The sequence below is a fragment of the Caretta caretta genome, chromosome 16 (genome assembly GCF_965140235.1).
Source record: "Caretta caretta isolate rCarCar2 chromosome 16, rCarCar1.hap1, whole genome shotgun sequence".
NCBI lineage: Eukaryota > Metazoa > Chordata > Testudines > Cheloniidae > Caretta > Caretta caretta.
Genome location: NC_134221.1, coordinates 9,506,267 through 9,524,265, shown reverse-complemented (window position 1 = coordinate 9,524,265; position 17,999 = coordinate 9,506,267). Strand labels below are relative to the sequence as shown.

General features: G+C 44.9%; 1 protein-coding gene across 2 annotated transcripts in view; it reads right to left on the bottom strand.

Annotated features, from left to right (window-relative positions):
- The window catches only part of PAPPA (pappalysin 1), a 234,087-nt gene that overhangs the window by 38,726 nt on the left and 177,362 nt on the right, over positions 1 to 17,999 (bottom strand). For both annotated transcript variants that reach the window (XM_075120284.1, XM_048822770.2), the window contains exons 15-17: positions 17,227 to 17,395; positions 5,429 to 5,612; positions 830 to 1,040 (exon numbers count right to left, since the gene is read on the bottom strand). In XM_075120284.1, the coding sequence (XP_074976385.1) occupies positions 830 to 1,040; positions 5,429 to 5,612; positions 17,227 to 17,395 (564 nt within the window). The remainder of the gene's footprint in view (positions 1 to 829; positions 1,041 to 5,428; positions 5,613 to 17,226; positions 17,396 to 17,999) is intronic.

Here is a 17,999-nt window from a genome sequence, read left to right as displayed (position 1 = left end):
TTTCTCATGCCTATGGGATCTCATCTGCGTCCTACCCTATCCTCATTCTGTACTCATAGGATCTCTAGTGGTACAGCTGGTCCAATTATTCATTGCAGATAAATTACCCACTGAAGTCAACTGTCTTTTCTGTTGGTAAACACACTTTGATATTTACTGATTTAGCCACTACTTTAACTGTTTGGCAAATAGTTTATGTGAATTAATTTCAGCATGTGGATTGTGAGTTAATTATTTTCTTGGACTACTCAGTATTTATTATTCATTATTAGTGGTGTGTTACTAGTCACCTAAGTCATACAGCCTTGTTTTTGCTATCTGATTGGATGACTGAAGCTTTTTAAACTGGTGAAGAATGAATCATGAACACCAAATAATGAATACTCCTTCTGGTGCATAAAAATATTTTTGTTTGGATGTGAATATGGGTATTTGTATGAAGAACGACCATTCCCCAAACATTTGGATGAACAAAAGTACGTTCGGGAATAATGAATAAAAATGGCATCAATATGGTTGAACCAAACAGCTGTTTGGAATCTGAGCAAATGGCTCCAAACACTGTTTTTACTGTATACAACTAACTTTATCTATGGGCTCTCATCCCTCTCATTCCATACACCTGGGATATCCTCTATAACTCTTCTCTTTTCTGGGATCTTTGATAACGTTGCGTTATCCACAACTGCTGGCATATGTGAGTTGCCCCACAATAGTCCCTGCTACTCACACAAGCCACTAGTACCTAGAGATCTTCCTCTCCAGAATTTTTTTTTAACCCACATCTCTCTGGAATATGTTGTCTGGTTGGTGTTACTGTTTTACTTACTTCTTTGCTTTCCTGGAGGAGCCAGGAACATGGTAACCCGGTTTGCATTTGTACTTGCAAAAGGAGCCCACTTTGTGCTTATCTTCACGGCAACGGGCAGTCTGAAGATCTGCATTAGGAACTAGAAATGGAGCTCGACACATCAGCTCACAAAGGGCCTCGGGGAAGGACCACAGCCCGTCTTCCATACATGTCAAGTTGCTGTTGTTTCCTGGACAGGAGAGTGGAAAGGGTTAACAAAATCAGGCATGGCTATTTTGTTAGGGTATCCTAACTCATACAACAGATCAAAAGATTCCTTGGTTTGCATGTCAAAGTGAGCTATGTATATTTTCTTCATTTATCTTCTGCGTCTTCTACCTTTAAATAAGTAAGAACTCTGCTGTCCACAAAGACAAGGTAGCCCTTCTGTGCTCTTTTCAGGAAAGGCTGTGACACAAGAGACATACTGACTGTCTGCTCTTGCATGGATACTTTACTTTGTTCTTTCCTGTTTTGTGGTTTCTCTTAATCTAAAAAAACCAAAAAGGTCTTTTCTGTTTGAAAATATCCATGCATGGAAAGTCTGCTTGCTTGTTTGCAAAATCATTCATAAGCTACCCCAAAACATACACACATACCCCATGGAACTAACATGATGTTGCTGCCATCCTTTCACTCTGCTGGGGTGTGATACCCCTTCTCCCTACCTTGTGTCTGTCCTGTCTATTTAGATTGGAGATTTGGGGGACTAGGGACCATCTGTATTGCATTACAGTGTCTAACACAATGGGTTGGTCCTTTGGCACTAGTACCTGAACATGATTAGCATTATTTGTTATTAATTATTGTCATTAATAATAATAATAATAATAATAACAACAACTAAAGTGTTGTTTTCCTTTGGAAGCTTGCTTGGCCAATATCTGAAAGGTAAAAGATATGGTAGGACACATTCATCCCCGGTGTGGCTTCGCTGATTTCACTGGAGTTACACCAGGAAGAATCAGGCTCAGTATGTTTTGTATTTCTTTGTCATTTCATGTTGTACGTAACAAAGGAACAAGCTTTGTCCAAAAAAAAAAAAAAAATCCCACAGCTGTGAGCCAATAACCATTCAAAGACCTAATAGTCAATCAACCCCCCAACCCAGTGCTTCAGAAACAGTGTGGGGAGCTTCACTCACGTTGACAAGTCCCAAACTGAGTCCCATATGGTCTTTCTCATCTGAAAGGATGAGAGCTGTGACATGAGATGTCAAAGCTGGTATTCAAAGAGAGGAAAAATGGAGGAATTCCCAGAGCACAGCAAGGCATGCGGAGAAGCCCTCCTCCTTCATTAAACCATTGGTGGCTTTTTTTTCTTGCCTTCGTAATTGTGGCTGATTGCTGAGGTATTTTTGTGAAAACCAAAGCTCTTTCCTATAGCACCAGCCTGCTTCTCTTGTCTGACTCATGCAGCAATTCTGCAGTCCTGCACTGGTGAGACCCTGCTTGCTACTGCAAAGTGATGAACCGTGACATTACAAACAGCGGCTTCCATGACATCAGTGATTGAATTACGTCTGAGTCATTCAACGTCCATCCTCCAGAAGCTCAGTGGCAATACCTATTAGTCACCATCTGAGACTGTGCAACAAATGATTTTTTTATTGCAGTGGTCCCCAAACTGTGGGGCATGCCCCCCCTAAGAGGGCACAGAGGAAGGTTTCGGGGAGTATTGGGGGGGGCAGGCAAGCCCCCACAGAGGGTGGGGAGAGAGCACACAAACCCAGTTCCAGCTCCACTCCACTCCTTGTTCCGTCCCCAGCCCAGCTACGCCTCTAGCCCCAGCTCCTCCCCCATCCCCAGTTCTGCCTTCAGCCCAAGCTCCTCTGGAATGGAGGGGGGGTTGCGGACAGATTCCATTACTGATAAGGGGGGGCACAACAGGAAAAGTTTGGGTACCACTGTTTTGCCGTATTGTTTTGAAAGCTACACTCCAAAAGTACAATGATACTAGCTGTGCAAAACTAAGGGCCAGATCTTCAACTGGTGTCCATTAGCCTAGCACCACTGTGTTCACCAATTGAGGATCCAGTCACTTGTGACTTATTTTATTCTGCAGTGTTCAGTGTGACCATTTTCACCCTTTGTGGTGGACAAATTTGTGCCCCTTGAATTTGACTGTCACAGTTAAAACTTATTCCACTATTTTTTCCCCAATTATTTCCAATTAGATGCCACCTTCCTCTTGGAGAGGATCCCACGTTAGTGCAAAATAATAATAAAAAAGACATTTTGATAAAAATAGGACAACTTATAACAACAGGGGAAACTCATGCCTTTTGAGCAGTTTTATCTTTTACTATGGAAGCGTTGGCTGTGGATACATAGTTAAGGTTGAGCTGAGTTTTGCACTTAAAGCAGGGATTCAACAATTTTGTCATGAATGGAGAATTCAGTCCGCCCTCCCACAAAATTAAGGGCATTTCATGCACCTCATCTGGAATCCAGAATCAGCACTAGCAGATGAGTTGACATCATACATACAAAAAGCCTTGCATCTCTAGTGTACCTAAATATACAGTAACGTTAGGGATTAATTCAGTGTTGGTGGGTGACAAGCCAACCCGCCTTCAAAGTTCTTTCAAGTTAGAAGCCTTCTTGGTGTACTGACAAGATCAGATCAGGCAGTGGTGAGAAGGGTAGAGATTCCAGGGATGAGCACTTTAGAAGCCACGTGAAATTGGGATAGGCACTCATCAGAGAAAGGAAGGCAGTAGCAGAAGGAAAGAAAGGAGCAGCATGTGTTACTTTGGGGAGTATCATTTAATGGACTCAGGCAGGGAAGGCAGAAGAGAAGGGGACTGGCTGGGATGTGCAGAGGGCTGGGAAAGAGGATGGCAGCAGGAGATAAGAGGATCAGGAAAAGATCCCTCAGGGAACTGAGTGTGCGCCAATGGGAGGTGGGAGGCTGAAGTCTTCTGCTGCCTTCAAAAACAAAGGGAAGGAGCATAAAGGGGAGACTGGAATAGGAAGCAGAGAAGACATGGGAAGGAAGAAGACGGAGCAAGGAAACATGCTCCATTTGGACAACATTTCAGGGGCCAGATCCTCAGCTGTGCTTCAATCAGTACATCCAGTTAACTCTGGGATGTTCAAAAGCCCCAGGGACCATTATGTCCAGTGCATTATCTTAGACTGTGAGATGAGCTGGGCCAAAATCATAAGCTCTGAACTCTCCAAAGTTCAGATGCAGTGTTTTGGTTGGGTTTCATCCAATGAAGTTCCTTAAAGTCTGAATTGGGTCCACCCCTAATTATGAACGATCAAGGTCACATGCTGTGCTTGATGGGGGCAGGAAGGAAAAAGTAAAAGATGGAGCTGAGATCACATCTGGGACATCTGCTTTAGTGATCCATCTAGCAGTACCCCCCTCACAGGGGTGCGGATGCAAAGGCAGACCAAATGTACCTCAGTGAACAAGACAGACGAATCCTGAGATTCTCAAATATTCTATTATTGACACAGGGTCAAATCTTGAAAGCTTCGGAACATCAGCAGTTCCTACCAAAGTTGGAAGGGGTTACAAGTGCTCAGCACCTCTTCAGGATTCAGCCCCTGCAGAACATTTTGGGTAACTTAGAGGTCTTTTTGGGGTGTGTTTGTTCCTTTCATTGTTTACTTCCAACAGTCTTGCCATCTGCTCTGAGGAATCCCCTCGCCTTTCTCATTCCAGACAAAGCCCTCCCTACAGCTTCTGTCTGTGTGGCATGTGTGAGCCTGATGAAGACTTTGGAGAATTTCTTTAGATGTCAGTAATAATAATCAATGCCCAGAGGTTTCCTTTTGTCAGGCTGGATTTTGATATTTACTCATACTGAGTACCACTTTGCTAGTCTAGTAGGAGTTGACGGGACCACTTGTGGAATAAGGTGCTATTCAACATGAGTAAAGGTGTCAGAAACTGGCCCTTGGTTTGGACTCTCATCACGTAGCTCAGAATGAACGAACACAGCGCTCCCAGCTACATAAGTCATAGCTGGTGCTGGTGCAAAATTTTCAAAAGCGCCTGAGCGACTTAGGAGCCTATGTCCCATTTTCAAAAGTGACACAGGAATTTAGGAGCTTGAGTCCCATTGAATTTCACTGAGACTTGGACTCCTGAGTTTCCATGTCATTTTTAAAAATGGGATTTAGGCATTTTGAAAATCCCACCCTATGTCTATAAACACCTTCCCCTGCACACCCCAGGAAGAGATACAAGCGTTACATTTCACTGATGGCATTAAACATTCTCTGCTCCCTCCCAGTGAGGGGAGCCAGCCTGGAGGAATCACGGTTCTGATTCTATTTATTCCTATCACTTTTTAAAGTTTTGATTTTATGGTGGTAATTTTTGCGTTCATTGTTGTTCCCAGCCCACAGTCATCAAGGGACAAGGTATTAAATAAACCCTCACAACATACAGAAAGAGAAGGGGAAATTAACTTCCAGAATAAATAAAACCTGGCCGGTAACTTTCTGCCCTCATTCTTTTTCATGCTTCAACCCCATAGAATAATAAATAATAATAATAATGACTTGTCTGTGTCTTTTAGAGACCTAACCTTAACTTGCAGCAAAATGCCCTCCATACCTTTCAGCAGTGCCGGCGGTCGGCATCTGAAGGAGCATGTCTTTCCGAAAGTCGTACCCTCGCTGCAGTTGAACGTGGCTGGGTAGACATGGTACTGGTCTGGGATGCCACAATCCACCGGTTCACAGGCCACCTGTTTGTTCCATTTCCCGTCCATGCAAGTCATTGTGATGCTGGACTCCAGCTGAAAGAGACGCATGGCCAAAGACATCAAACCTAAGAATAACCAAATAGCTCCCAGTACCCACTAAGAGCCACCCACAGCCTAACTGCTGCTCATGTTTGCTATCCTATCAGGTCTCGAGCCTGATCATCAGCAGAGGCTTCCAAAGAACATCCAGATGTTAAGGAAATGGTGTCAGTGAGTCAGTAGGGGATATTTCCCCCTCTGAGTTAGCACCAAACCAGTGCTCCCGAAGCGCTGTGTTGCTGGTGATGAGACTTAGAAGGGAAGTCCTGATAACCTGTGGTTGTTATAGAACCGTTGGTGATTTTTCTGCTACTAAGATGTTAACCATGGCATCCTGGCTGAATGTGAATTGGAGGTATTCCTGTTTGCCAACTTCAACTCACTCTCCGGTTTTCACCGTATGTGAATCTCTTCTTCACTTCCGCTCCTTAGATGCGGCTGTATGTGCTGTGAAACAGCTGCTGTGCCTGACCCCAGACAGGGCTGAACATCAAGCTGTAAGGTGCTCTGGCACCCAAGGGACTGCGCTTTGTGATCCATTTCCTGGAGATGCTCACATTTACTCTGAGAACACTGTCATCCATTAAGTGTGGCTATTATTATTTACTTGTACTATGGCAGTGCCCAATGGAATCAGGGCCCCACTGTGGTAGGCACTGGACATGCCCCTAGTAAGAGACAGAAGAGCTTACAATCTCAACAGACAAGGCAATATTATTATCCCCATTTTTCAGATGGGGAAACAGAGGCACAGAAAGGTCACATGTGGAAAAGGTTGTACAGAGATTCTGTGGCAGAGCTGGAAATTCAACTCAGATCTCCTGAGTCACACCTAGTGCCTGGGCCACAAGACCATCCTGGAGTGGTTTGGAGGAATGTCCCTCAGAGATGCAGCAGATATCCAGAATCGCTAGATAGCAGAGGACACAGAAAGTGAGGGAACCACCCTTCCACGGCTAAGACCATGAATTTACTACAAAGCACAGGCAGGTAGGGGTGAAGACCACAGAACAAATAACACAGCCAATATTTTAAATGTTCTTTTAAAGCATTGTGGTTAGAAACCAGGGAAGGCCAGCCCAAGAGTATGACTCCTTGCAGGAGAATACAGAGCGGGATAGAGAGGAGAAATAAGAGAGATGTAAGAGACCGAACAGCAAGAGGCAGCTAGAGCAGGAAAGAAAAGCTACCTGCACAAATCTGCCTGAACTGTAGCAGTCCTGTCCCTCCAGGGGATATTTTATTCAGGGCTGGCACAGTCACAGGAGATTTGCAATGCCAAGCATTGATCTGGGTTTATAAAAGCCAGGGAAATTTTTCTAGCACACATCAAAGGGACCTGGAATTCCCTTTTGCCAAAACACCCTAATGGTTTCAACAGAAGTTCGAACCTGTCTCCCTTTGATATATGGTTGTATTCAGAATGGAAAAAGCAGTCCCACAGGCTGGAGATTTCCCAAGTGGGCACAAAACCCCTTTTCCAGGTCACCAAGTTTCTTTAAATAGGAAGCATTGTTGACAAAAACAAAACAAAACAAATTCCTATTGATCCACAGTGTAACATACCAGGATCCATGGAGAGCCTAAGGCAAACTGACATTATGGACATCACTTTCAGAGGATGTGTTTCCCAGGGACTTTATCTTCATTGCTTTCCAAATTGTCTGCACCATTTTTAAATTGTTTATAGACTGCAGATAGAAAGTTACTTGGAGATGTCTGTACTTCAGGAAAGTTGTTTTACGGTGTGAGACTCCACAGAAGAAAAGTGAAGAGATGAATGTTCAAGTATGTAACATCCCCGCCCAACCCCCCCTTGCCTGCTTCTGGTGCACTCCTTGGAGCAGAAGTAGAAATTGGGCATTTCTCAACCACTGAGATTTCCATTATTTTCAATGGACAACACGTGGGTTAATGAAGGAGTTCAGGGCCTGATTCAGAAGCTGAGTGATGCCAGCTCCCATTCCATATTTCAGTCGGAGTGGGTGTTCAGTGCTTCTGAAAATCAGGCCTTTTACCTCTGTAGACCAGGGAGACATGCAGTCTTCCCTGCTACCACAATGCAGCATGTGGTTTTGCACTCCAGGCTGTGTGGCTCCATGGTGAGCGGAAGCCGCTGTTTCCCATAAGAAACATTATTATCTGCTAATTTCCACAGAACCTATGGCCACGGATGCTCGGCACGTCAATTTCAGAGATTAAAACACAAAATAAAAGCTGTTAATCAAATGCTAAACCAAATACATGCCTCTTGCACTGTGCCCTGAAGGACACTGGACTCAGGCTCTGATAGAAGGCACAGGGAAGCGAATCCCAAAGGCGTGGGAGTTCAGCTCAGGAAACCCAGCTGCTGGGTATGGAGTGTTCTAATGTAGTAACCAACTTCAAGAACTTCCCAGTTGACCTTTGCTTCTGGGAGAGGATATAGAGGAAGAGACAGCCTCTCCAATAGAATCATATACATGTAGGGCTGGAAAGGATCTTGAGAGGTCATCAAGTCTTGGCCTCTGTGCTGTGGCAGGACCAAGAAAGCCTAGACTATCCCTGACAGGTGTTTTTCCAACCTGTTCTTAAAAACCTCCAATGATGGGGATTCCACAACCTCCCTGGGAAGCCTGGTCCACAGCTTAACTCCCCTTATAGTTAGAAAGTTTTTCCTAATATCTACTCTAAATCTCCCTTGCTGCAGATTAACCCCATTACTTCTTGTCCTAGTTTCAGTGGACACAGAAAACAACTGATCACTGTCCACTTTACAACAGCCCTTAACATACTGGAAGGCTGTTATCAGGTCCCCGCTCGGTCTTCTTAAGACTAAACATTCCCATTTTTTCCCCCTTTCCTCAAAGAATTCATGTTCTGAGCCTTTCATAATTTTTGTTGCTCCCCTCTGGACTCGCTCCAATTTATCCTCATCTTTCCTAAAGTGCGGCACCCAGACCTGGACACAGGACTCCAGCTGAGGCCTCACTAATGCCCAGGTGAGCAGGACAATTACATAGTGTAGCTTGCATATGACGCTCCTGAAAAGGATTATTGTGGCTCACAGGGCGTTAAATAACCCGACAAGTCACATCTGAGCGAGCGTTAGGCTTGATAAGGATGGAGTCCAGCTGAGCAGGGAGCAGGTGGGGCTAGTATAAAGCCAGGAAGTATGCAACAGACAGGGGGCTGTAATGTAGAAGCCTGCAGTCACTCTCTGGGCTTAGAGAGGGAAAGGAGGAGACCCAGGGGGAGAGCAGAAGCCCTGGGATCCTGGCCCTGAAGGATGGGTTTACCCAGAAGGTTGGTAGAGCACAAAACTGATGGGGTGGAGTAGGAAGAAGCTCAGGGAAACAGCAGCAAGATTTGGGACAGTACAGACATTGGCTGCTGATTCAAGGATTCCTAAGCTGGAACCTGGAGTAGTGGGTAGGCCCGGGTTCTCCTACCAGCCACTGGGGAAGTTGCATTGCCTTGGATTGGAGGACTGCTGGGTAGAACACCTGATCAGCCGGTCCAGTGAGACTGTGACACTCTGGAAGGTGGTAAACACATAGGGACCTGGCTGGAGGGCCCAGCCATGAAGAGGGAGTATCCTGACTCACAAAGAGGAAGCCCTGCAACTCCTGGAACATGAAAAGAGCTGTAGCATGAGCAAGACACAGAAGGGGGCATCAGATTGGGCAGAGCTAACCCCCAGACACAGGTGCAAGGAGGCACCCCAGTGATGAGTAGTGTAACCCATGACAATCCCCCAGAATATTAGCCTTTCTTTTGCAACTGCATCACATTGTTGAGTCATATTCAATTTGTGATACACTATAACCCCCAGATCCTTTTCAGCCATACAACCACCTTCCCATTTATCCCCCATTTTGCAGTTGTGCATTTGATTTTCATAAGTGTAGTACTTTGTGATTGTCTTTATTCAATTTCATCTTGTTGATTTCAGACCAATTCTCCAATTTGTTAAGGTTGTTCTGAATTCCAATCCTGTCCTCCAAGTGTTTGCAACCCCTCCCAGGTTGGTGTCATCCACAAATTTTAGAAGCATGCTCTCCACTCCATTATCCAAGTCCTTAGTAAAAATATTGAAGAGTACTGGACCAAGGACTGACTCCTTCGGGACTCCCCTAGATACATCCTCCCAATTTGACTGGGAGCCATTTATAACTATTCTTGGAGTAGGGTATTTCAACCAGTCGTGCACCCACCTCAGAGTAATTTCAACTGCACCACATTTCCCTAGTTCGCTTATGAAAATGTCATGTGGGACTGTGTCAAAAGCCTTCCTATAATCAAGGTATATCTACTGGTTCGCCACATCTACTAGGCCAGGAAACCTATCAAAGAAGAGAATTAGGCTGGTTTGGCATGATTTGTTCTTCAAATTTATGCTGGCTATTCCTTATAACCCTATTACTCTCTAGGTGCTTACAAACTGATTGTTTAGCAATTTCTTCCAGTATCTTTCCAGGTATTGAAGGTAGGCTGAATGGTCTATAATTCCCCAGGTCCTCTTTCTTCCCATTTGAAATACAGATACTATGTATTGTGACAGAGTCGGGCCAGATGGCTACAGGAGAGTGATAGAAGGCAGATATATTAGCCCCAAGTTAAGTAGTTCCCTTTTTCCTGGGTAAGGTAACAGGGAAGGTTCCAGAACAATCAGGAACTTTCTGGAAACAATTAAGGCAGACAGGCTGATTAGAACACCTGCAGCCAATCAAGAAGCTGCTAGAATCAATTAAGGCAGGCTAATCAGGGTACCTGGGTTTAAAAAGGAGCTCACTCCAGTTAGTGAGGTGTGCGTAAGGATCTGGGAGTGAGAGGACGTGCTGCTGGAGGACTGAGGAGTACAAGCGTTAACAGACACCAGGAGGAAGGTCCTGTGGTGAGGACAAAGAAGGTGTTGGGAGGAGGCCCTGGGGAAGTAGCCCAGGGAGTTGTCGCTGTCGCACAGCTGTTCCAGGAGGCACTCTAGACAGCTGCAGTCCACAGGGCCCTGGGCTGGAACCCAGGGTAGAGGGCGGGCCTGGGTTCCCCCCAAACCTCCCAACTCCGGACCCAACACAGGAGGTTCCACCAGAGGGGAAGGTCTCTAGGCTGCTTCCCGACCACATGGCGGATCAGCAGAAACTGCGGGGATTGTTCTTACTCTTTTTTCCCCATGCTGGCCAGTGATGAGGTTATCTGAGTGAACGGCAGATTTGAGCCACAAAAGTGGTCAAACTGAAGGCTACTGTGAATCACTGGGGTGAGCAAAATCCGCCAATAAGTGCAGGACCCACCAAGGTAGAGGAGGAACTTTATCACAGTATGTTTGCCTTTTTCCATCCCTCTGGGACCTCACTCATCCTCCAGAAGTTCTCAAAGATAATCGCTAACAGTTCCAAGATTGCTTCCGCTAGTTCCTTACATATTATTTAAACATTCTTTAACCCGTTCTTTCCCTATTTTGGCTGGTGTTCCTTCCCCCTTGTTAATATTAATTCTGCTGAGTATTTGGTCACCATTATCTTTTTTAGTGAAGCCAAATGGGCATTCAACACCTCAGCCTTCCTGATGTCATCTGTTATTAGCTCTCTTCCCTGTTAAGCAGAGGAACTACACTTTCCTTTTCCTTTCTCTTGGCTCCTAATGTATTTAAAGAATCTTTTCATTAACCAGGCCCCCAGCCCAGTCAGAGTGTTCAAAGCATTTTCTGAACACCTTGAACTGCTCCCACAAACAGGGAAGTAATACAGAACCTTGAGCCCCGGTGTTATACATTTATGCAGGCCCACCCACTCAAGAAATAGTCAAGCGTGCACTGCACTATTCCTGAAGGGCTTCAGCAGTAGCTGTGTTGTATATTAGTTGAATAGTATAGGTGCAATCAGCTGCAGCCTGTTGGAAATGGTAAGTGACTGTGTTATTGCCCTGTAGCTTAGAAGACATCATGTATCAGCAGTGCACTTAATCTGCACTTATTGCTGCCTCTGTCCTGTATCCTGCTATGGCATGATCATTCTCTGCTGTGTAACAGGAAAATTCAGTCTCTTGTTGCATTTGGCCCTAGGCTTCCCTCCAGTCCTCTTCAGGATAAGAAGAATCACTAGGGTACTTCAAACCCTTCAGCCAGTGCACATTATCAGTGTTCCATTGCAAAGAAATAACATATCAGAGTGTGAGATCATTGGCTTCTCAAGCAATTGGTTCCCTACATTGTCTGGTGGAGGCTCTTGGTTTTCAAGGTCATTGATACTGTACTCTTTAAGGCATATCAATCATCTACCATCGTCACTTTAATTAATACTGAAACGCCCATACCTTTGTGGCAGAACATCACAGTCATGGCTTTCAGCAAAGAAAGTGAAAGCTAACTTATTTGTTTCAATGTGCAGGGGGAATTTAGATTGCCAGAGTTATAGTAAATGTATCCAGGGAACCAGCATTCATAGCCCTCCTTTTGCAAAATGTGCTAAAGGCTCTAGGAGGGCTGCAGGTGGCCAGGACTTCGTCCAAAAGATGGCAGATCCAGCAACAGAGCATTCCTTAATTCCACAGTGGGACATTAATCAATCCTGCCTCAGAGGGAGCAGCACCACCCCCTGAATCATCAGCTGCATCATATCCGGAAGCACCCATGCTTTTCCTTGCAGCTCTCCCACTAAAATACTGACCAGGCACAAGCCTGCTTAGCTGGGGAGACCTCTCAAGGTCACACAGCCCAAGGCAGCATCTGTGCAGCACTTGGCTTTTGCCTGGGGTTTATTAGCTGTCACTCTGGGCACTTTGTGTTGCTTTGACTGGCATCCCCAGCAACTGCTGCCCTCACTCCTCTGCCTTCCAAAATGAGCCTTATGTAGGGAGAGATTGAAAAAATGAAACACAGTCACCCAGTGTCTGGTGCAGATTAAAGGAACTAAAACTCAGCCAGTCTCATAAAAGCTGTTTCTTGGGACTTCTGACAGCTTGTGAGAATCCACGTCCCCTTCCCGCTACCCGAGATCTGTCTGCTCCTTCTTCAAGAGTCGTTTCACGTGTGAAGTTTCCCCTCCTTAAAAATGAACAGCTGTGTGCTCTCCTCTAAGTACTCTTCCTCTGCTGCCCACTTACTGTGCCGCTAATTGAACCCACATGAACTGTGCTTTCTTTGCCTGGCATGATTGATGATGCCTTTGCACAACATTAAGGAGCTGCTGGGTTTTAAGTAATACCTCGCAACCACAGCCGCAGCGGCAGTGGCATCCAGAAGGAGAGATGACAACAAATAACCAAGCGATGGGGGCTTTTAGGGAAGGCAGGACAAAAAAGGGATGGGGGGAGTGGGAGCAAGAGAAAGGTAATGAAAGAAGAAGAGAGGAGGGAGGAAAAGAAGAACAAGAGAGATTACGATGGGAGAAAAAGAAAGGTGGGACAAAATGAAATATGGCTAGAGTAAGAAACAGATGTAGTGGGTAATTTAAAACGGCCCTATGTGGGGAAAGGTGCATTGAGGATTTAGCTCCCATCCGCACACTGAGCTTCTTTTGTCGTCAATATAGTTAGGTGAGGTTGAGAGATAGTTACAGTAAATAGCCAGGCCACCACTTCTCTTCTGTTTACTGCACATGGCTTCGCTGTATTCAGGGTTCTGTCACCTGACGGAGTTTGCCCTTAGATGTCCCCCCCCCCCAAAGAGCACTGATTGAATGGAAAAGGTTCAGAAAAGGACAACAAAAATGATTAGGGGTATGGAATGGCTTCCATATGAGGAGAGATTAATAAGACTGGGACTTTTCAGCTTGGAAAAGAGATGGCTAAGGGAAGATATGATTGAGGTCTATAAAATCATGACTGGTGTAGAGAAAGTAGATAAGGAAGTGCTGTTTACTACTTCTCATAACACAAGAACTAGGGGTCACCAAATGAAATTAATAGGCAGCAGGTTTAAAACAAATAAAAGGAAGTATTTCTTCAGACAATGCACAGTCAACCTGTGGAACTCCTTGCCAGAGGATGTTGTGAAGGTCAAGACTATAACAGGGTTCAAAAAAGAACTAGATAAGTTCATGGTCGATAGGTCCAACAATGGTTATTAGCCAGGATGGGCAGGGATGGTGTCCCTAGCCTTTGTTTGCCAGAAGTTGGGAATGAGTGACAGGGGCTGGATCACTTGATGATTACCTGTTCTGTTCATTCCCTCTGGGACACCTGGCACTGGACGCTGTCGGAAGACAGGATACTGGTCTAGATGGACCTGTGGTCTGACCCAGTAGGGCTGTTCTTATGTTCTTATCTTCATGTCCCAGGAATGGGTAAGGACCGGGACTCAACACAGACCGAAAGGCTGAACAGTTTTTAGCCACTGAGATGGAGATTTTCAGAAGTGCCTAAAGGGTGATAGAGATTGACTTTCAAGGGTACTTGTGCTCCTAAATCTTTTTTTTTTCTTTTTTTAAATCTGCCCCGGAATTCTCTCTGTTCAGTCCCTAAAAAAGCCTCACCCTGAAATGTCTATGAGAAATTCAGCTCTGGTGCTGAAATCAGGGCATGATCATCAATCATTTTCATCAGCATGGCAGTCCTCACTGTCCCTCCTGCCAAGAAGGCTATAGATCTTCATGACTCTCTTTCAGATGCCTGATTTCCTTCCCTACCCAACACTATGGAATACCAGCTTGTGCAAAACTGCTTTCCTTCTCCCTTTCTCCAGTTTCCTTCAGTTGAATGAGTGGAACATGTTTCCAGTTCTGCACAAAAAACCACTGTGCAAACAAAAAGATTCCATCCTAACCCAGGGCAAAAAAGGCCATTGGTTATAGATAGTCAACAATCAATACATCCTATTTTACTTCTGAACTACTGTCATCAGAAGAGAAACTGGAAGTTGTGAAGCAATTGAGGAAGGACAAAAACAAATGAAAGGAATCTAAACTATGATAATTAAATTCCAGGATTTCACAGAGATTTTATTTCTTGTGTGAAAATAACCCAAATTCCAGCCTGAAGCACCTGACTGCAATGAAATAAAGAACCCCTGTGTGGAGCATGGTGATATCTCCTAAGCACATGCATAACTTTAAGCATGTGCTTAAGTGCTTTGTTGATGAGGGATGGACTTAAGCACATGCTTAACTCTGCTGAACTGGGGCCTCAAAGCCCACATACACACTATAATGAATGCACAGAATATAAGAAAGACAGAGAGCCTTTGGCCTAGGGTGGGTGGGTGGGTTTGTTTTTTTTTTTTGGCTCTTTGGGAGAGGATTGTTGAGAGCAAAGTGTGGGATGGATCAGGGTTCGGATAAGAGCATTGTGACAGACAGTGAATCTTGTTGGCTAGTGGAATTAACATCTCAAGTTGTGTCATATGAATCAGATCAAGTCCTGAATGCTTTGGGGGCGGAAAAAAAGCACACTTTGAAACCAGGGTTCTCTGATCAAAACCATACAGTAATAATTGGCTTCAATCTTCCCCATTAGGGACTTTTCCCATTTAAGTGATACGGTGTTGGTGAAACAATTTTAGTTGTTTTATTTGGTTTGTGGATTCCTGTGTTCTCAATGTAAAGATCTAGTCCAACTATTTCCCTGGTCAGTCATTCAGGCTTGTTTGAGACTTTGTTTTCTAGTCTGCAAAAATGCTCAGCTAGAGCTAGGGTTCTGGTGCTGATGCCAATTAAGATGGAAGAGGCCCAGCTCATGGGGTCCTGTATTTGTTTTGTAATGGAGTTGAAAGGGCTGACTCATTCCCCTCCACTCTGTCTCCCCCTCAGTGATCTTATGAAGAGCCCAGTATTTTACAAATCCAGACAAGCTGCTGAGTGTGGCTGTTTTCCTTTACATCCCCCACAACACCATGCTTGCTGCCCCTACCACAGAAAACAGTGCCTATGTGGAACACCTGAACTAAAGCACTGTTGGTCTCACGGGCAGGACCCAAATGGTTTTACGTACACAAGTCTGAGAAGAGGGAACCAGCGTGTGCGTATCGGAAAACTCCAAAGCTTTGCCCCCAAACTTAACACGAATCCAGGGAGGTTCTGCATGTGAGAGTCATGGGACAACTCCCCCTCCCCCACATTAACTCTCTCCCCGCAAACTGCAGGGAAAGCCGGAGTGATTTTCACAGCTCTGATGGAGTTCAGCCCCCTCTCCGGGCACTGAAAAATCATCCCTGCCTGGGGATGACTTATGCCTGGCGCGCACAAGAATCCTTCTGAAGAGCAAATAGTTTGGCTTTGGAATGCACCAGATTGTAGCAAGTGTCAGGTATTTGGGGGTGGGAGTGGGGAAAAAAGGATTCCAAGGAGGGTTCTCCAAGGTTTCCTCTAAAAGGTCTTTGCACACACTCCACACTTCCTGTGACACACATGAACACTCTGCCATGCTATCAACACACACCATAGATTTTCCAGGATCAAAGTATAAATATTTCCAGCACAAAATGAATGTAAAATTTGCTAACAGGTGTTGCCTTCCCTTCTGGGTTTTGTTTAAACAGGAAAACAAATGAACAGTTTCCCCTGTCCCTTGCCCTCTCTGCCAACAAATGCACTTGTGGAATGGGAGGCTTAGCTCATCATTAAGGGGAGGCAGCATATCAAGGTCTGTCCCCCCCCCCTTTTTTTTTTAAATCTGAAAAACCCGGGTACACTTTTCCCCTTGTCGTCGTTCATGTTTGTGCATCTCTGCACTGTCAGGTTCTGTCTGGAAGCCGATGGAATGAAATGCTGCAAAAGAGGCGTGGCCTGTGACATTATCAGGCCAAGACAAAAGAGAAAACACCAGAAATCTCACCAAAAAGCTCGTGCTCATAAGATTCACAGTTCAGCTTTGCAGACCTAATAAGATCAGATAAGGTCAGAATAACCATCTAAATGTTTGGGAATTCTAAATTTCAGAAACATCTGAGGTTCACCCATCATTAGAACATGTTTCTATAGAATTGCCCCTTTCTCAAACAAGAAGACATATAGAAGCTACAGATTTATCTAATCTTGCTATAGCTGTTTGGATGTTGGGAAGGAGTGTAGTCTACAAGCTCAAGCATAGATTTGCGGATGAGGATACCTGGATTCTATTTTCAGTCCTGACAATGCCTACCTGTGTGATCTTGTGTGAGCCATTTGGCCTTTCCGTGCCTCAATTTCTCCAACTGCAAAGGAAGGTAGTAATACTCAACCTCTCTCTCTTGCATTTTATGAGGGGCAACAAAATTGTTTGTAAGCTGGTTGGAAATACTTTCATGAAAGGCTTTCTACAATAAGACCCAACTTTTTATCATCCATGTGATGATGAAGGAACCTCCAAAGCTTTGGACTTTCTATTCTGATCAGCTCTCACAATTTAAGAACTTCCTGTGAACCCATTCCAACTTTCTGGGTTGGTAAAAGTGACCTTGAAATCTCGTGAAAACAGGATTTCTTGTGACACTCCTGGTATGTCCTACTCCTGGATCAGACCAGAAATTGTACCATGAGAATGGACTTTCTTATGGTGTTCCAGTATTTCCTCTGCTGCTGAGCCTGGGAGGGACTAGGAAGTGCAGAGGCATGTTTGAAAAAGATTTTGAAATGTAGATGAAAGTGTGGGTCAGTTCCTATTTTATCCAGACTTATATTTACCCATCTCTCCTTTTGGAGAACCCCCAACACACCTGGCTCTTGACAAGGTCATCATCTCGCTGTACTTGCAGAATGTAGCCCATCTTGCAACTCACACTGCACTGGGCACCGTTGTAGAGCTCCCCACTGGTGCAGTTCAGCACAGCATTCTCAATCTCCAGCTCTTGACAGTCAGTGGCTTCGCAGGAGTAGTGGACACAGCTAGTAAGGAAACAAGAAATGGCCCCTTTAGTTCATTTTTGCGGAACAAGGCTACACTGACAAATGCTTCATTGGTAGGGCAGCACGTACAAGTCACACAGCTTGCATACTGAACTAGTTGTGCAAAAATCATCCGGGAACAGTGGGCACCATTGTCACACTTCCTGCTGAATGAGTGCGTGCTGGCAATGACACCTGCAGCACATTATAGATCTTGTGCGTGTGAACAAAATGCTGGTGCAAGGGGCCAGGTTGTCAATGCTTGAGAATGACATTTGGTTTTTGTACAGAACACAAACAGTGTACACCGCAGCATCTCAGGCTTCCCTTCAGCGCTCCACCAAACCTTGCCAGAGAAGAACCATCTTCAAGGTTTAGGGATGTTGTTCGGTCTCCAGGCACCATCCAATCTTTGGTCTCTGCTGAAATTACAAGGGTCGGACCATACAGATAAAGCCGGTGTTTTTGTGATGCTGACACCTGTTTTTGGGGAACTGGATTGAGACTCAAAGGACACAACTCCAGGTATGTAGCTAGTGATAAGCTCTTATCAGTTTGAACAAGCTCAGTAGCACGCTGTCTTTTCAGATCACTCCAATGCTGC